The sequence below is a fragment of the Haliotis cracherodii genome, unplaced genomic scaffold (assembly GCF_022045235.1).
Source record: "Haliotis cracherodii isolate W230 unplaced genomic scaffold, xgHalCrac1.p SCAF_1, whole genome shotgun sequence".
NCBI classification, from domain to species: Eukaryota; Metazoa; Mollusca; class Gastropoda; order Lepetellida; family Haliotidae; genus Haliotis; species Haliotis cracherodii.
In genome coordinates, this window is record NW_027266264.1 from 23371459 (window position 1) to 23391896 (window position 20438).

At 38.6% G+C, this 20438-nt stretch overlaps 1 protein-coding gene across 1 annotated transcript; it reads left to right on the forward strand.

Annotated features, from left to right (window-relative positions):
* The first annotated feature begins 6174 nt into the window (after positions 1-6174).
* Positions 6175-16522, forward strand: LOC139462176 (uncharacterized). The gene is made up of 6 exons (XM_071243722.1): positions 6175-6265; positions 9547-9720; positions 12919-13042; positions 14170-14358; positions 14788-14955; positions 15361-16522. Exons 2-6 carry the CDS (start codon positions 9553-9555, stop codon positions 15990-15992), a joined length of 1281 nt encoding a protein of 426 aa, XP_071099823.1. The 5' UTR covers positions 6175-6265; positions 9547-9552; the 3' UTR covers positions 15993-16522.
* The last annotated feature ends 3916 nt before the right edge of the window (positions 16523-20438 follow it).

Sequence of the window (20438 nt, forward strand, 5' to 3'; positions counted from 1 at the left end):
TTGCCTCATATATATGAACTCTTTTCACACATACAAAGAACAGTAACAACATATTTAGAATTTTACGTATACGTACCAACCCAAATAATTCTTACAATTCGACGCATGAACTTCTCCCATGAAAATAATTACATTTGGTTCAACGTATCGCAGAACCACACGGTAGTATTGGCGGAATGTTACTGTCGAACAATTCACATGTCACTTTAAATGATAATTGTTTCTCTTGTTTCATTAGTTTAATTCCCCCTTCCTGGTGAGTAAGTAAGTTTAATGCCGTTTTGAACAGTACATTCATAGTTTCAAATGCAGACAGCACTAAACTTTCTGCTGCTGCGCACACTTGCATGTGCGTGGACGCATTATGAACAGCATGAATACCAAGCATAACCTTAACAGCAATAATAAAAACACATAAGTTTATAACACGTAAGGTTATAACTGATTGGCTTACAAGGGGCAAATGTCGGAACTCGGTATGTCGAACCTTGCGCGACCGCGTTGTAACTTTGAGATATCCGGACATTCGAGATAGCGAGGCATGGAGATGAAATAACAGTATTACAAATTCGTAACAATACGATTTCATACACGAGAGATTGATAGTGAATTGCTCAAAATAACCTGTCAAATTGCAAAATTGGGATAATGTTAGTCTGAAAGTCATTTTTATTTAGTCTGTTCACTTAAAAAAAACATGAGAGTGTTACTCTCGCCTTATTCACTGCTTGGAATATGAAAGATTTTCATTTGAGTGATTGTTTCAGAAAATTAAGGATGAAGGGCAATATGTTTCACTTTTCTTTTCGCGTCCAAATCCGCAAAAAAATGGTTGAGAGATTTGTGATAAATCGTTACTAAGCAAACCCATTCTACTGAAAAGTGGTATTTAATCTGTATGTCATCAGTTTAATTGCCCCTTCCTGGTGAGTAAGTGAGTTTAATGCCGCTTTGAACAGTACATTTGTTCTCCATAGTTTCAAATGCAGACAGAACTATTACTAAATAACACATATAGGATACGTTACAGTGTATGAGTATCACTAAATAGTACACACAGAAACAGAAGAAAAAGTGCATTTGTCAGACTTTCATTTGTAGTAGTACAAACAATCCCTTTTCTTCAGCAATAACTATATTCAGTGTTCGACTTCTTACTTTTTAAGTTCTCATATACAGGTAAAAAGACATTAACAGCTTAAACATCACTATTTCTAAATGACAAATACAGCGTTGACCCAAATTGCGCCAGTTGCCCAATAAATACATTTGGTAGTGTTATACAATTGTACAATTTTTCGTTTTGAGTATTCTATATTTGGAATAACATCTTTTGCGCTGCATTTATAAATAGTTTTCTGAACTGATACAATAAACAGTAAATTACATGACAGCTAAATGAGGGAGGAAAGCTCAAGGGGATGCAGTCTTAAATGTGTATTACTCGTGAAACCTACGACCACCAGTTTGGAGCGGATAAACCAAGATTCAAAATCAGGACGAACCTACGATTCAAACCTACGCTCACATGATTCTTGTGGGACTAAGGGACGCAACTCTGCACAGCGAATTAAGGCAACTAGAGGACTGTGCCATCACTAAACTTTCTGCTGCTGCGCACACTTGCATGTGCGTGGACGCATTATGAACAGCATGAATACCAAGCATAACCTTAACAGCAATAATAAAAACACATAAGTTTATAACACGTAAGGTTATAACTGATTGGCTTACAAGGGGCAAATGTCGGAACTCGGTATGTCGAACCTTGCGCGACCGCGTTGTAACTTTGAGATATCCGGACATTCGAGATAGCGAGGCATGGAGATGAAATAACAGTATTACAAATTCGTAACAATACGATTTCATACACGAGAGATTGATAGTGAATTGCTCAAAATAACCTGTCAAATTGCAAAATTGGGATAATGTTAGTCTGAAAGTCATTTTTATTTAGTCTGTCCACTTAAAAAAAACATGAGAGTGTTACTCTCGCCTTATTCACTGCTTGGAATATGAAAGATTTTCATTTGAGTGATTGTTTCAGAAAATTAAGGATGAAGGGCAATATGTTTCACTTTTCTTTTCGCGTCCAAATCCGCAAAAAATGGTTGAGAGATTTGTGATAAATCGTTACTAAGCAAACCCATTCTACTGAAAAGTGGTATTTAATCTGTATGTCATCAGTTTAATTGCCCCTTCCTGGTGAGTAAGTGAGTTTAATGCCGCTTTGAACAGTACATTTGTTCTCCATAGTTTCAAATGCAGACAGAACTATTACTAAATAACACATATAGGATACGTTACAGTGTATGAGTATCACTAAATAGTACACACAGAAACAGAAGAAAAAGTGCATTTGTCAGACTTTCATTTGTAGTAGTACAAACAATCCCTTTTCTTCAGCAATAACTATAACGATTTCATACACGAGAGATTGATAGTGAATTGCTCAAAATAACCTGTCAAATTGCAAAATTGGGATAATGTTAGTCTGAAAGTCATTTTTATTTAGTCTGTCCACTTAAAAAAAACATGAGAGTGTTACTCTCGCCTAATTCACTGCTTGGAATATGAAAGATTTTCATTTGAGTGATTTTTTGTGATTCGTTTTAGTTCATCAAGTTAGGAAACGGTGCACATATTTGCCAATTGTGTACAGTTACCAATCCAACCATGATGTATTTTCTACAAACATATGACGAAGACCTAAGTAATAGTAAGCATCTTTTGACCCTTGAAGATCCGGGATGTAACAGGCCTTCAGCAACCGATGATGGCTATGCTTGTCGTAAGAGGCGACTAACGGGATCGGGTGGTCAGGCTCGCTGACTTGGTTGATGCATGTCATCGTATCCCAATTGCGTGGATCGATGCTCATGATGTCAATCACTGGATCGTCTAGTCCACATTTGATTATTTCCAGAACGCCGCCATACAGCTGGAATATTGCTAAGTTAAACAAAAGCAAACAAACAAATATATGCATCTCTTGAATTCGTCACAGTACAGTAAACTACGGTTATAACGAACTCAAAGGGACTACTAATTTTAGTTCGTTATAGCCGTAATTCGTTATAAGCATAAATACATCATAACTACAGCAAATAGTCGGGACTAAAAAGTTAGTTCGTTATATCCGTCAGTTCGTTATAAGCGTGTTCGTTATAACCGTAGTTTACTGTATATACATTGTTGTAAAATACAACAAGTATGCACACTTTGTGGTCATAAATAGCATTTTATGCTTCACGTTCGCGATATGAAATCAACACATGAACACCGTCTGCAAATGGAGATGCTCAGCTGAGATCTTCATGTTACTTGAGGGCGTATCACTGTGTTGATATTTGGATAAGCCAAGGAAGTCTAGTTGTCGGCTCAGTAAGAGATAGTTTTGTTGACAAAAATGTGCACTGGTTAGGTTTACTCCACCCTTTAAAAATGCAGACGTACCTCACTTGTGTGTAACTTCCGTGTTGCATTGTATTTATCCCTCTTTTTATGTTTTTACCTCTTCAGTATAGGGTCGCACAGTAAACATGAACTTCAATGGCGACTGCACTGAATTGCCTACTTCTCCTTTTCAGATGGTACGAAGAGGATAGAACTCCTTCCCATAGATCAAACAAACCGAATCATTTTGATAGCACGGCCGGGATTCCGGCTAGCGTGATTTAATACTTGTATACATTTTTATAATGTAAATAAGAGCGAGAAACCTATTCCCTCTTCATGAGATATCTCCGCAACACGTAGAGTCCCTTGTACGATTCCGGCAATATCACCCGTCACAAACATGCAAAGGCAAGTAAACTGTTCATCCGGAAAGTGCTGAGGGGATAATTAAACATAACTAAACAGTCTTTCTTTCCTGGTGCACAACCCCTATCCTATCCACCTCATTATTGTGTCATTACTATAGAAGGTTGGTTGATTTGTTGTTTAACGCCACACTCAGCAATAGTCCAGCTATATGACGGTGGTCTGTAAATATATCGACTATGGATCAAACAATCCTGTGATTGACATCATGAGCTTCGATCTATTCAATTTCGATTACATGGCATGCATCAACCACGTCAGCGAGTCTGACTATCCAATCCCGTTGATCGCCGTTTGTTGCTGAATACCAATTCTAACCCGGGTGACCAACATGGGAATATGCTAGTGTAGTGCAAGTGTAGAGAGAGGATGTAGGAACGAGATGCGACCATAGATGATGGCAAATAATCATTAGGACAGGTGTGGTGCAGTCGTCCCAGGAATATACATGTGATTGAGAATATGAATGAGTATATGAATGTGTCTATGAATGTGCCTATGGATGTCTCAATGGATGTGTCAGTAGATGTGTATGTGGTTGTGTCAATGGCTGTGTATATGGATGTGTCAATGGATGTCTCTATGGATGTGTATATGGATGTTCTATGAATGTGTCTATGGATGTCTCTATGGATGTGTCAGTGGATGTGTATATGGATGTGTCAATGGGTGTGTATATGGATCTATCAATGGATGTGAATATGGATGCGTATATGGATGCGTATATCGACGTGTCTATGGATCTGTCTATAGATGTGTCTATGGATGTGTCTATGGATGTGTATATGGATGTGTATATGGATGTGTATATGGATGTGTCTATGGATGTGTATATGGATGTGTCTATGGATGTGTATATGGATATGTCTATAGATGTGTATATGGATGTGTCTATGGATATGTATATGGATGTGTCTATGGATGTGTATATGGATGTGTCTATGGATGTGTCTAAGGATGTCTCTATAGATGTGTATATGGATGTGTATATGGATGTGTATATGGTTGTGTCTAAGGATGTCTCTATAGATGTGTATATGGATGTGTATATGGATGTGTCTATGGATGTGTTTATGGATGTGTATATGGATGTGAATATGGATGTGTATATAGGTGTGTATATGAATGTGTATATGGATGTGTATATGGATGTGTATATAGGTGTATATGGATGTGTATATGGATGTGTATATAGGTGTGTATATGAATGTGTATATGAATGTGTATATGGATGTGTCAATGGGTGTGTATATGGATGTGTATTTAGGTGTGTATATGGATGTGTATATGGATGTGTCAATGGGTGTGTCAATGGATGTGTATATGGATGAGTATATTATGTGTCAATGGATGTGTACATTGATGTGTCTATGGATGTGTCTATGGATGTGTATATGAATGTGTATATGGATGTGTCTATGGAGGTGTATATGGATGTGTCAATGGATGTGTCAATCGATGTGTCAATGGATGTGTATAAGAATGTTTTTCTTAAATCAAGTCCGAATCCGAAGTGTAGTGGATAAAGCGTCTGCCTGTAGAGCAGAAGGTTGGTAGTTCTATTCCATGGTCGCGTCATACCAAAAAGACGTTAAAAGATTGTACTTGTTACCTTGCCCGTTGCTCGGCATTCAGGAGATAAAACATGGACTTGTCGGCTCGGACCAAGTTTATTTAACCATGTTTAACTGCGGCATGGTATATCAGTGGGCTGAAACACTAAACCCGGCATTAGTCCGGACTAGTACAAACATCCACACACGCGCGCGCGCGCATGCACATCTCTACATAAGAAAAATATTCTTGAACGCCACGTTAAACACCGTGTCACCCCCACATTACCTCCTAAAAACTAAAATGTGTCATGTGAATATATGTCCTGACATGTAACAATGTAAAAAGAACACTCATACAGATAATCAACACTTACTTCCAAAACTCTATTAGTATTTGCTAGTCCAGTGAACACCGTTCAGTGTGTGATCCGTACTCACACACCCTTTCTACCTAACCCCTTTCTACACCACCCCTTTCTACCCTACCACCCTCTTCTCCACCCCTTTCTACCTACCCCTTTCTACCCCATCCCACCCAAACCTATCTACAGTGGACGCCGAACTGTTTCGGGTGCATTCCTGCAGTGAATACATACATCGACGAAGGGACCCTTGAATGTGGAGGTACGGGGGTTCACTGCCCATACATACAACACAAACAGCAAATATATGTATGTCCGTTCCGAGGTGCAGAAACAGACGGAAAAGAGTGACCATTTTGTCCTGTGCTATGTTATGTGAATCGCCGCGGTTCTATATTTAACCGTCGCATATTGATGTCTATATAAGTCACACAGTGCACAGGGCGGGCCTGATCAAGTTGTGGAGCGACACACGGCAATCGGCTCCTGGTTACCTCGGAGTGAAGACGCGGCTACACTAAGGTAAGATACATGTTTCCCGCTCATGTCCAGGTGATGTTAGGTAAAAGTCAATATAGTCGCAAGAGTCACTGACGATCCTCCCTACCAGGCTAACATGACGAATGGGTAGCACATTCAGTCTGGAGACAGTAATAATGGGTATATGGAACCAGTATGTCCTCTACATGCATCCATGTCACCAATATATCTACGTTCAAGGCTCGTCTTATAACTTGTTTCTCAGTGAATCTAATAATACTTCCAATGCACTAGATAAATGCTCGTAATACGTAGGCTACGGAGAACCCGGAAGTTATTCTCTCAATATGGAGAACGTGTTGGCTTTCATGTCATTGCCACTATGTTTTATTTATTCTGTGGCGTTGACGTGCTATCATTATACGATAGATATGGATACAGGTAAAATGGTTTAGTATAGATTGACACCTTCCTCGTTCTGTATAACAGTTAAAACTGCCGGGTCATATTTCAGTCCTTGAATTCCTGTAGATATACACAAAACACTGTATTGTATATTGATAATCAAAGGTTAAGCATAGCCAATTTTGTACGTGCTAACTTCGGCAAAATACCATTTGGCAGCTCAACGGGCATACAATTCTGGGAACATATTGTGTGGAGATGATCATGTCATTTCTCTCGATCATTACCTGCACAACGCGGTTAGGAGCCTACCAAGGCATAATAGAGAGGCTTTGAATGCTAACGGGGACATATCATTCTCATTATTGACTATTCAAATTATGACTTTTAAAAAAAGGAAGAGGATAAAACGATCCTTGCTGAGGAATAATGGACTACCCAGGTCGTAATTTGTACACAACCCATATATTTACACTGTGTAAATACACCGATATTACGCCTCGCCCAATATTTTTCTGCCAGCATAATATGACACCGTATACGGCAACTAAAGTAAAGACACCATTTTGCCGAAATGTTTACACTATCTGGTACCTTTATCGCATATGTCATGTCAACATGAAAACTTGACACTTACAAACGGTATAAATGACAGGACCAATACATTCCCCATACAACGCTTTAATGTAAACACAAACGTTAACAATGGAATAAATAATGCACTAAATGTGGACGTTTTAACAAGTATTATAGCTAAAATGAATAGAATTATAAAACGAAATGCCCAAATGTTATCAGAAATCTTAATAGCAGTGTGAAGCCCATGTCTGGTGTTCCCCGCAGTGATATTACTGGAATATTGCTAAAAGCGGTGTAAAACAACACACACTCACTCACTCACTTACTGCAAACGATATGGAGCAAGACTACATAAGTATGGGTTAATTAAAAGTAAATATGATTAGAAATAAGCACACCGTGAAATTTAATATGGTTATCTAAATCATTACATGTAACATAGTAGGACATGGTTACATAAAAAAATGTCAAATGTATATCGAATATACGGAAACAAACGGAATTATGCATCGGAGCTTTATGATAAATACGTTGCATTCAAAAGCAAACATACAGATAATGCGCAACCATGTGATGAATCTAAATGCAGTATAATTATAATGACGATCATTTCTCAATCACGTTATTTTATTATATGTGTACATAACGAACTGAACATAATCTTACGTTAATAAATTGTAATCTTAGGAAATATCTACTTGGTTCCATTGCATTCAAACACGTGAGGATTCCAGGTTGGGATACAGGTTCCCAGCAAGCCATGCTTCTTGTAAGAGATGAACAAATGGATTGAATGGTTAGGCCCAGTGACTTGGTTAATGGTAAATTATCATATCCCAACTGCGTGTATGTGAGCTCCTTATATCAATCACTGGACAGTCTGTCTGGACCGCCATCAATAATCTTGAATACTGCTGAGTGCGGCATTTTTAACAACAAACAGACACAGCACAACTGCATTCTACACAGTACATATAGTAAAAAGGTGACTACAATCTAAGGGTAACACACTACCTTTTTACACTACACACTACACACAACAGTATTTTACAGTGAAAACTTTAATGTTCGCATTATAGTTTGCAATATTAGTTTTGCAATAAATAAATAATTTAATTTTCTTTCATTGCAATGAGACTAGAAACCTAATTTAAAAAATCATTTACTGGTATGAAGAAAGAACTTCTAAGACCCTGTGTTTTATTTTGAAAATAAATATATAAACACTTGCCGCTTTAGATATTGAAATAGAAGCCAGGTATTATATCTGATAAAGAATTTTTTTCAACATAGAAAAATGTATATGTATACCTCAGATAGTGTTAAGATAAACGGAAAATGGTCACTTTTTAACTTAGATTAGATACTGCCATCATATCTCTTCCTCTGCACCCTTCTTCTTTCCTGGTGCACAACCCCTACCCTATCAACCTCATTATTGTGTCATTTACACATTTAGACGGTTGGTTGGTTTGTTGTTTAACGCCGCACTCAGCAATATTCAAGCTATGTGATGGCGGTCTGTAAATAAATCAGTCTGGACCAGACAATCCAGTGATCAATATCGTGTGCATCAATACATGCAATTGGGATCGATGACATGCATCAAATAAGTCAGAGAGCCTGACCTCGGATCGCGTTAGTCGCCTCTTACGACAAGCATGGGTTGCTGAAGACCTATTCTACCCCGGATCTTCATTGGTCCTATAGAAGGAAATTCTTACCATCTCAGTAACCGTTAACCACATGGTTATGTAAGGGAATACTGTCAATAAAGGTGACAAAATGTTTCACTTTTCAATTAATGATATTCACTACACAAAGCAACACTTTACGACTACATAACTATACAATATGTTGATAATATACACACTATAGGCTTTTTGTTTCCCTATATGATGCATATTTGTGAATATTATTCATACGTTGTGCTATCTTTTTCACTCTAATAATGTTTGGGCCAGTAGGGTAGCCTAGTGGTTAAAGCTTTCGCTCGTCACGTCGAAGGCCCGGGTTCGTACCTAACATGGGTACAATGTGTGAAGCCCTTTACTGGCGCACCCCCTTTTTAATTATTCCTTATGGAATCTGCATAGCCATTTCATGAAATGTCTGGTAATATATTTCAGTCATTTAATGAAAGTACTACCCCACTAGTCATTTCGCGAAATCACAGAAAGTTTTAGTCATTTCTTGAAATGACTGATTCCACAGTCTATAGCTAACTGCAACACATATACTAAAAATCATATCCTATTTCGTTCAAGACATAACAGCTGTCAAGGTTCAAAGTAATGCCTTTCAACGATTTTGGAGACACTTTTTGTCTTTTTGCACAGGAAAACATGGCTTCGAAGAAATTCTTGTATAAGGTAGTACAGTTTGAAACATATGAAGAGGACTACTCCATGCCAGAGTTCTTTGACCGGTACTCGGAGAATATGCCGATATTCGCTATAGTGACACAAGGGTGCTATGGGTTCACCGATCTCGAGACCTTCTCCGCAGAACAGGTAAGGCGTCTATTCATTCTCTGTTGAACATGTTAGACGTGTATACATTCTGTGTTGAACACGTTCGAAGCCTAACCATTCTGTGTTGAACAGGCAAGGCGTCTATACATTCCGTGTTGAACACGTTTGATGTCTGCACATTCTGTGGCGAACACGTTTGACGGGCATACATTCTGAAAAAATATGTTTGACGTCTGTACATTCTGTGGTGAACTCGTTTGACGTCTATGCATTCTATGTGGCATAGATAAGGGGCGGACCATTTGATATTTATGGGGGTATGTGTTTGGGGTAGAGTCATGTTGGGTTTTTTATTAATTTTTAGGGGCTGAGATTGTTATTTTTCTGTAAAGAGAGCTGGAATTATTTTACAGGACATTTTAGATTCAACCTATGGAAAGAATGTTAAAAGTTTCTCACTGTTCACTAAAACATAATAACTGTACAGATGTAGGTGATTTTTAAACAGGGATTAAGGGTCCTGCCTGGAGGGGGCTTATGATTAGACACAATAGTTCTTATCGGTTTGCCGTCGATTATAGACGCCTCAATGCAGTTACCAAACTTACATATTTTCCCCTCTGTCACCTATTGAAGATGTCGTTAATGCCATATATAGTTGACAGCCATGGCAACATTTTTAGTGTCCTTGATTATTGTTGTGGCTTTTGGCAAATACCACTCAATCCAGATACAAAACACAAGTTGCCTTCATTACATGGTGTTTATGAATGGAATCGCCTCCCTTTCGTCCTCAAAAATGCTCCTATGGCATTTTAGCAAACCATTTCAGGCACTAGAAGAAATTAATTGGCCTTCATATTAATACATGTAGATGACATCATAATATTTTCTGAAACGTTTTCAGAACATTTGAATCACCTCAAGGCAGTATTCTAAAAGATAAAAGAAGCAGGACTCGCTCTAACACCAAGCAAATGTAAGCGCCTCTCCTCCTGAAAAATGATGCATCATTCGATTGAGCCTCTTAGGTTTGGCCCGCGTATTACCGCAAATTTGTTTTTAAAAATTCTGGCATCGCCTCCCCTCTATAAAACCTTCTGAAATACAACCTTTCGAATGGTCCAACAATTGCCAACAGGCAATCGAAAAGCTAAAGCAAGCCCTTACAATAGTCCCCCATCCTTGCATACCTGACCAAAACAAACCCTTCATCCTCACAACTGAGGCATCTCAAACTGCAATAGGGTACATTTTAGGCCAACTTGATTCTCATGGCGTAACTTGTTAATTCATGTCTTTTGACCATACAAGTATCTTCCTGTTCTCTTTTTGAAACAAACAATAGTGACTGGTAACATTGCTTTTGCTTGTCAGTTTAGGTTATTGCAGTAAACTATTTTTATTCATATATATGTTTATATTGCATTTTTTTCGAGTAAGGGTGTATGATGCTCAATGGTCATTTCCTATCACAGTCAACAACTGTTATGGACTTCTGAAAAGGAAGATTTGAAATGATTATTAATAAATAAGGATCACAGGCATACTGTCTCTCATGGTCATGTCTCTCTGTCAAAGATCAAGGCTTTGCTCACGAAATACTCACAATGGCCATATTGTGGTCGAGTAAATTGTGCACCCGAAAAAATCACAGAAACATATGGTACAAGTCTTAATAAGGAATTACAAAGGACGTCATTTTTGTGACTCATGCGTCAAATTTGGAAATGTCCTTCACATATATACCATAAAACGTTTGAAAGCTTTACTGAGTCCTTAAATGTTGTAGCCACGTCTTTACATTCTCTGTTTAACAGGCATGGCGTTTATACATTCTGTGGAACGGGTAAGACGTCTATTAATTCCGTGTTGAACAGGTTATGCAGATAAATCCACAGATTGAAGCCTCAACTAAATAGTTGAAATCAGTTCTTAAAATGTTGTCAAGTAATATACAGATGATCAGTGTTTATTACACAAAACAGGAAATATTGCACAGGTAGTTATACGTTTATTAGATGATTATAGATCTTGCTCATTGTTGACGCATCATCACAAAGTAGATTAGTGACAATCATTTTTGGACGACCTAACGAATATTCACGTAGTTTACACCAGTAAGCAACCACGTTCTATTTAACGATTTTGTTTTACATATTCATGATGCAAGACTGTATGGCAAGATGGATGACTTCTACTTTCCAATTGTCAACTATCTCTTAATGTATGTTTATCCCGGAAGTGGAATCAAACCTCCTTCCTGAATTAACAGATTAGAGTTATTTCTCCAACTTTGACCATGTTATGGTTGATATATAATTTCTCTATAACTTTGCAATGTGACTTATATTCGCGTCAGTTTTACTTGTTTAAATTTTGTTCAGTGAATCCCTGGCCCAGCCGCATCAACAATAGCAGAATATCACCATAATGGTTAAGTCGTGCAATAGTCCAGCTGCTCCTGCCTTTGATATCTGCATTCCACAACTTGGCGGTACAACATAGCATGCTCTTTCTGCAAAGATTTTAAAGAGCTTCATACAATCCTTGCTCAATTGTTGTTTAATCACGCCATAGCATTCAAGGCCCTAATAATTTAAAAGCTTCAATGATGCATGAGTGATGCCCGAGACCTTATTTTGATTTGTGTCCTATTTTCCCGTGTCTTGCTTACAGATAGTTAGATCAGAGTCACAATATGCAAGGCCTCACCAAAGCTTTCAAAACGTTTAAGCTTATGTGAGGACATTTCCAAAGTTAACATATCAGGAACCATCAACTATCTCCGATGAAATTCCTTGGTTTGACTTGAATCATATGTTTGTTCAGGTCAATACTTGACTTGCCTCTACATGTGCTTGTGTCGGGTGCCACTGGTGGGTCTGGAAACGCTCGCGTGTTTGCGAACACCTAGTATCATCACTATCTGATATCGATTCATAAACACATGCTTATGTTTCCTATGAATATGGAAAATGTTTCAATTAAACATACTGGAATTAGAAGATCCAAGCGTTTTGTGCTAATTCATCCTTTAAAAGACACGATGTGATCAACCATTTTCTGCCCTTCCTTCTGGAGATCTACAAAATAGGTTGTTAACAGAAGCACATGTCGCGTTTGTTAACATCTCACGGCACTCGAAGCCGCGTTATTGTGTTACATGCTTCTTTGTTCTGTGACAGCGAGACTATTGTTCATGTAAGTACGCTTATCTGTTCTTTCCCTCCCCAGGCTCTTTTCTGCCACGGCTACACCAAGCAGAGACGGGTGGTCGCTCGTGACTCAAGAGGCAGGACAATCAGCATACCCGAGGAGTACCCCATGAAGTTCAAGATTGTCATATCAAGACAAAAGAGTATGTAGTGGACGGTGGATGTATGGCAGGCAGTTTAATTAATTGACCACAGGTTTCACCAGGTGGGAATCTATTTAGGTGCGTAATGTCTATGAATAATAGTCATGGTTTGAATAGCTCAGTGCACCGACTCGATAATTCAATGACCTGGATTTTTTGGATTCTGGTTTGGTTTGGTTTATTTGTTGTTTAACCCCGCACTCAGCAATATTCCAGCTATATGGCGGCGGTCTGTAAATAATCGAGTCTGGAGCAAACAATCCAGTGATTGACATCATGAGCATCGATCCATGCAATTGGGATCGATGACATGCATCAACCAAATCAGCGAGCCTGACCACCCACACTTACAAGAATCTAGGTCTTCTCCGGGTATACAAGGCTTCTATGTAAAAATCAATATAAATATCTCATAATCATAATGATATTGAGTGAGGAGTGATCTGGGTTTAATGCCGCTTTGAACAGAGTTCCAGTTATATCAAAGCGTGTCAGCTCAATGTGGGAGGAACGTATTAATAGTTTTTCACATGAGCCTTTAGCCTTGTAGCTGTAACATCCACAACATACCATCCACATTCCCCACATCCATATCCATACCAATCGCACCACAGCCATGTCACCACCACAAGTTCCTAACAACCCGAACCCGCACACTGCACACACATAAACACCTACTTCCTCACAAATGCGCACACACACCACACCACACCACGCCACACCACACCACACCACACCACACCACACCACACCACACCACACCACATATAATCATACACATATAATCACACTCACTCGATTATTTGCATACTGCTGCAATATTGCTGAGTGCGGCGTGTCTTAAAGCTTTTATTATCGATCTTTTTAGGAGTGGCTCATAAGTGGTTCAGGTATATGTATATGAGGTGGGACTGGAATATATTGTCTGTCTGTCTGTCCCGCGACTACATCCCTATGCCCACGGTCTAGCCCTAACCCAAGCCCACGCCCTAACCTTTACCCTTACCCTACGTCCACGTCCACGTCCACGTCTATCACACAGACACCCTTCAAATTAAATGTGGAAGTATACATGCATCACAAAGTTCTGTCAAATGATTTATCAATCAAAACAATGGTTGTTTCAGTGGGACCAGAACAGACAATGAAACAGATCCTACTTGAGAACAAACTGCCAGTGCAGGTCAGGTTTTCCGCCCCCGCAAACGTTGCCTTTTATATGGGATCTGATCGACAGAAGGCCAAGGACCTCAGTAATCTCGCTCTGTCACATATCTACGAGGAGACCTTCATCCTAGCTAATGGAGTATATGGGCGTAAGTCTTCATGCTATGTTAAGAAATAAGGGATCGCTTAAATTTACTTAAGTCAATAAACAGATAAAGAATAGACACTTGTGTCCCCAGCAGATCCTGGCCGGCAAATCCTGGCCGGCAACATCGTGGTACTCTCTGGATGAGGGCCATGATATTAGCCTTGGGACCCCGAGCCAATGATTCAAAGTTATGATCAAGCCTACCAGCAAAGCACACCACGCCTGGCCTCGTAACATCATCGAGATAACAAACCAATAACTTTTGTTTTGAGAACAATATTAGCATGAATAGAGAGGACCCTCCCAGCCAAAGGAGATAATATCAGGATTACCCTGCCACTTAAGAGTATCCTGAATGTTCACATCGAGCTTCAGTGTACTGTGTCACACCATCAGCAAATGAATATGTCCTTTTGAAATCATTCCCCAGGGTCGCTCGACATGAGCCCGATGGTGGTTCCACTGTACATTGATGACTTGCACGTGTCCACGGTGAAGGGCGTCGTTGGTATGGAGGAGGAGGAGTGGAAGACTCTGTATGCTAAACTGAAGGAGTCTTTGAAAGACGTAAAGGTCCCTCCCAACATGGGGAATAAAGGTAAGACCCTATGTCATTAACTCAACGTGTCGCCGATAGAAGCCAAACTCCAAATTAACATGTGCAAGACACGCAATTCAGTACAACAAAAGTAGTTGAACACCACATTTGATCAATTAATGGAAACAAGAATAATCCGTTTGAAGACATTATGATGATAATGTTATAGAGTCTTTGTGGGTGTTTAGAAGTCAAGACAACTTCTGTTGGTTCACAGTAGTTCACTTCGACTGATTTTCAGTGATCCATTCATGTAATTTACACGGCTATTTTGCCCTTTACGCCAAATGGGATAGACTGGTTATTCTCTTGCATTGAAATTTATATATACCTAGATATCATGTATTAAATAATGTGTGTAGTAATATGTCGAGATACGATATTGAGGTTTTATGTACATTTCAGAGATAGCGGTGTTTTCGGACAGCTCTGTGGTAGATAAAGAGGATCACATCTATTCCTACATAGAGCCTTCTGAATACATTACCTTTGCACTGCTGTCTCAGGACAACGTCACTGATGATGAAAAGTATGCCACTCCGTATTTCCACAAGAGACGTCCACCTAAAGGAGCCTTGGTGAACGAGTTACAGGAAAAACTAAAGATCACTGGCACCGAAGACAAACCACAGAAAACGAGTGTAACAAAACTCACAAAGATTGTCAGTACAACCAGTCAGGATACCAGCTTCAGACCGAAACTTCCGTCAAGATCGAGTTCATCTTCTGAGGATACAAGCACCAAAAAAGTGAGCCAGGTACAGGGGAAAGAAAGTGATGATGTTCCTGCGCCTCCGCTGCCACCACGCAGTAAACTGGTGCCCAGTCATCTCAAATACCTCACAATAGAGGGTTTGGCAAAAACTCTCATGGCACTAAAACTGGACAAACATGTTTCAAAATTTGAAAAGAAGCAAGTAGATGGGCTACTCCTTAACGATTTCACAGAGGAATTGTTAAAAAGAGAATTTAAATTTACAGACTTTGAAATTATCAAACTTATGAAATTCATCATAAGTGGTCACGTTCCACGGTGAGTTTTGACGTCTGTCAAGTAGATATTTTAGTCTTTCAAATACATACGTCTGATCTGATGAGATGGCAGTGTGAGCAAGGCATATTTCATCAGAACCATGTAAGATATACGAGCCAATCTCCTTCTCTATGGTGCATAGTGTGAACTTCCAATTCTCTTGGCTGGGACAAGATGGAATTGATATTACCAACATAACCCGGTCTCTCCCTTCCTTCTAGATGCAGTTTAGCCTGTTTGGTGACATTTTAATCCACATCTTCTTTGAAGCGTAAACGAAATTTTACTTATAGTGTATGTGTCTTTATTCAGCTAATGCACCGGAAATATATTACTGGTTTGTTCAAAAGAATTAAATGGGTGAGTGAGTGAGTTGGGTTTTAACGCTGCTTTTAACATTATTCCAGTCATATCACGGCGTGTCAGCTTAATGTGGGAGGAAAGCCCCAAGTGATGCAGGTCTCAGACGGTTACCACTTCGGTGAAACCCACGAGCACAGGTATGGTGCTGACAAACCTAGAAACATAATCGGGTCGAACCGGGATTCGAACCCACAATCATAGGTTTCTGGCGTGCCAAAGGGACGCAACACTGCACAGCGAATCGCGGCGCCTTAGACGACTGGGCCACCCCTGCCCTCCAAAAGAATTAAATGTATGAAACCTTTATAACATTGTAACCGGGTTTTGTGATGGCAAATACAAGGTCCAACACAGGCTACGGGTGTGAGTCTTTATTGCCTTAGTAGATAACAATGACACCCTGTAATGTACAAACAATTAGATTATAAAAACAGTACTACACAGGTTTCATACACACATATATTAATACAATACAAAGCGACCTTTCATTTAATATAAACATAGTCTATATTCATTACATCAACATGAACTTAATAATCAATGATATATAAAATCATTATCTTACCCTGAAGTAAACAAACGATTTATCAAGGGCGATAACTCGATCCCGACATTACTGATAAGATTACAATATATAGATGGTCCACGGTCCTAACATACAATGAACATTACAAATACAATTACCACTTTGTTGAAACTACTATTAATTCATTACCTGATCATACATTTGGTATGATACACTATTTACAAGATATATTTCATGACACAACAAACATGTAAATTGTGCGTACCCTGTGGGTGACACTGGGGTGTTTGTCCTCTCCAGGCAGCCGCCGTGCATGGATGCTAAGAAGCTGTCAACACGCTCCTAATTACAGAATCAAATATGAATAAATGTAACACACAGAATACAATTGAGGAAATAAAACTAAATCCAACTATCAAACAATGATTGACATTGCATACAAATTCAGTATTTACACAATGATAAAAATCAACGCATTCATTCAAACATTCACACACAGAAGGAAGAAAAGCATTTATAGAGAGAGAGAGAGAGAGAGAGAGAGAGATTCTTTATTTCCTCCAGAAATTAATCCAAAGATTATACATAATTAATCAAACGTATTCACACAAGCTCATATTACCTGTACATATATACAATAAAAGACAGTAGCACCAGTGTCATGCCATTCACACAGTACAAAAGGTTAGATCAGATGACATAATCAAGGTAAGGCTTTAGTGTAAGTACATAAGCAGAAAATATCAATATAACAGATTCCCATGTAACTATATCAATACATTGTGAGAAGTGAGTATCAGCACCAAAGAAAAATGACAACATATCTTCTTCATCTTGTAATTCCAACTGGACATAGGTTTCAACATCAAGCAGATCAATAAAGGTTGAAAACAGTTCATTTCTTTCCTGCAGTAGAGCTTCACAATGTAATATGATGTGATCATCATAATCAAAGGCATGTTTGTTACACAATAAACAGTCCCTGGAAGTTTTGTTACGTGATGAAACTCTAACACAAAATGTTAAACTTGACCTCTGTTCTGGGTACTGATATGCTAGTTGCCATAATATATGGTGAGTAAGCTTTGTGTGTATTAGCATGAAGCGTGAAAGACCTGTATTGACAGAAACTTTTCTGCGCCACATATTTTCTTCATATTCATGAATGGTTTTATTAACCAGCTGCTTCCAGTTTCTCTTTGTAGGAAATACACCACAGCTTATATATGTACAAAGGTTGTTTCGTAGGTTATACTTGTTAAGAACTGATAATAAATCTCCACATATAGATTTAGGATTAGTTGGATTTGCAATGTATGCGCAAAAAAGATGTTTAACAAGACTGTTACAGGTTACGTTACATAAGCGGCCAAGCAGCTGAAGTTTACAGTTATCGATATAGCCGATCATTGTCCACAGCCCAAGATTAGCAATAGTGGATTCTGATGGAGATCTTTTATCAAGTCCTTGTATAGTTCGCGCGAAATAGCGTTGAGTATTTTCAATGACATTAATGTTTTGACCCTTAATATCAAAGAGCAGTTCGCAGCCGTAAAAACTTGTTTTTAATATCATTCTTAACCAGATTTTTACACTGGTAGCTGGATGTAGCTCAGAACTGTTGAGTCCCACAGATTTTAACGAATTAATACTTTGTCTTGCTTTTTGGCAACATTTTTCAATACTTGATTTACATGACAGGTTATGCGTTAGTAGTATGCCACCATACATGACAGAGTCAGATGTTGTTATTTTTATATCACCAAGTTTGCAATTAATATCTAACCCCTTTTGTTTTGTCTTAGAGAAGACAACAACATTACCTTTTGAAGGGTTATACGTTAGTCGCCACTTTGAGGCATATGAATGTACTGTATCAAGTGCGTTTTGAAGCCCTCGTGGCGATGTGCTCACAAGAGTTGTGTCGTCTGCAAGCAAAACAGTTGGAATATCTAGACCAAATACACAAATACCACTATTTGCTTGTCTAAGGGCTGTTATAAGGTCATTAATGAAGACTAAGAAGAACCAAGCAGAGAGAACTCTTCCTTGTCCGACACCTTGTCTTACATGGTATATATCTGACTGTTCACCCTGATAAGTAACGAAAGCATGGCTATTTGTATAGCTATGGTGTAATAACTTCCATGTATTTCCTCTGATACCCATTTGGTGTAATTTATAAAAAAGGCCGTCCTGCCATATTCTGTCGAAAGCCTTTTCATTGTCTAAGAAAGCAGCATATACTGTAGAATCTCGATGTAAGTAAAATTGAATACTTTCAATTAGGGTGAAAACAGACATTATTGCCCCATGTTCTTTCCTAAAGCCGAACTGGAGCATGTCGGGGAAGTCAGGATTTGACTTTATCATTTTTAGTTCAATGCGCTTAACAATAAGTTTTTCAAACAGCTTTCCAATGCATGAAGTTAAGGTTATACCTCTATAGTTTCGGGGATCCGATTTGTCATTCTTACCCTTGTATATAGGAATGACCATTCCTAGTCTATAATTAAAAGGAATGTATTGTAGTCTTAACATAGCATTAAACAGGGCACACAGATATCTTATCAAAGATTCACCCCCGTGAATTATATGCTCGTTTGTAACTTTATCAGGCCCAGGGGACTTGTTTCTACTCAGTGTTTTAACAGTTTCATTTACTTCTACAGTGGAAAATTGTCTTTCTAGTTCCTCATCATGTGCCCCTATCTCTTCGTGAATACGTTCTAGGGAAGAAGATATATCTTTTCGAAAATTTTCATCAAAAGTGTCTGAGCAATATGGCTGAGCTAGATCAGAGTAATATTTTCCCCACAATCTACAAATGTCCGAGGGTGTTGTGACACTCTCTCCCTCATAGTTGAGTTTTGTTATATCTGTAGTTTTTGACCTTTGCTTTCTTACAGTTTTGTAAAAGGAATGTATATCAAGTTCAGATGATTTTTCTATTTCTGTAAGGACTTGCTTCCTTTTACCTTTTTTGGATTTGCGATAAAGGCGTCTAAAACACCTTTTTTCATTTTTGTAAGATATACGTTCGTTTGAATCTTTATCTCTCGATCTACCATTTTGAATCCAAGTTCTTCGAGCCACCCTCATGCGATAGTGTGCGTTATCAAGACCATCTTGTCTCCAAAATGGTTTAAGAAAGGGCTTAAACACACTTTGTGGGATACATTTGTTAGCTGCATGTATAAGAGTTTCATTTATGATGTCACATTGGATTTCTAAACTTTGTGGATCTAAGGAGTGGGGATTTGGATTGCCATCATATGCACATTTAATATATCTATCAACTTCTGCTTGAAACATAGAAATATTAGTCTTATTTGCTTTATCCCACTTAGGGATAACTCGCTTTATATTTTGATCGTGGCTAGTTAGCCCTTCTTGTGATATAGAAATATGACAAGGAAAGTGATCAGATATTTCATAAGGACAGCTTGCTATAATGTAACAGTCTGTAATGAAGTTACGTAGCCATGACGGTACAAGAATATAGTCTATAAGGCTTCGTGACGTGTTATCTTTTGATCTGCATGTATATCCTAGTCCTCC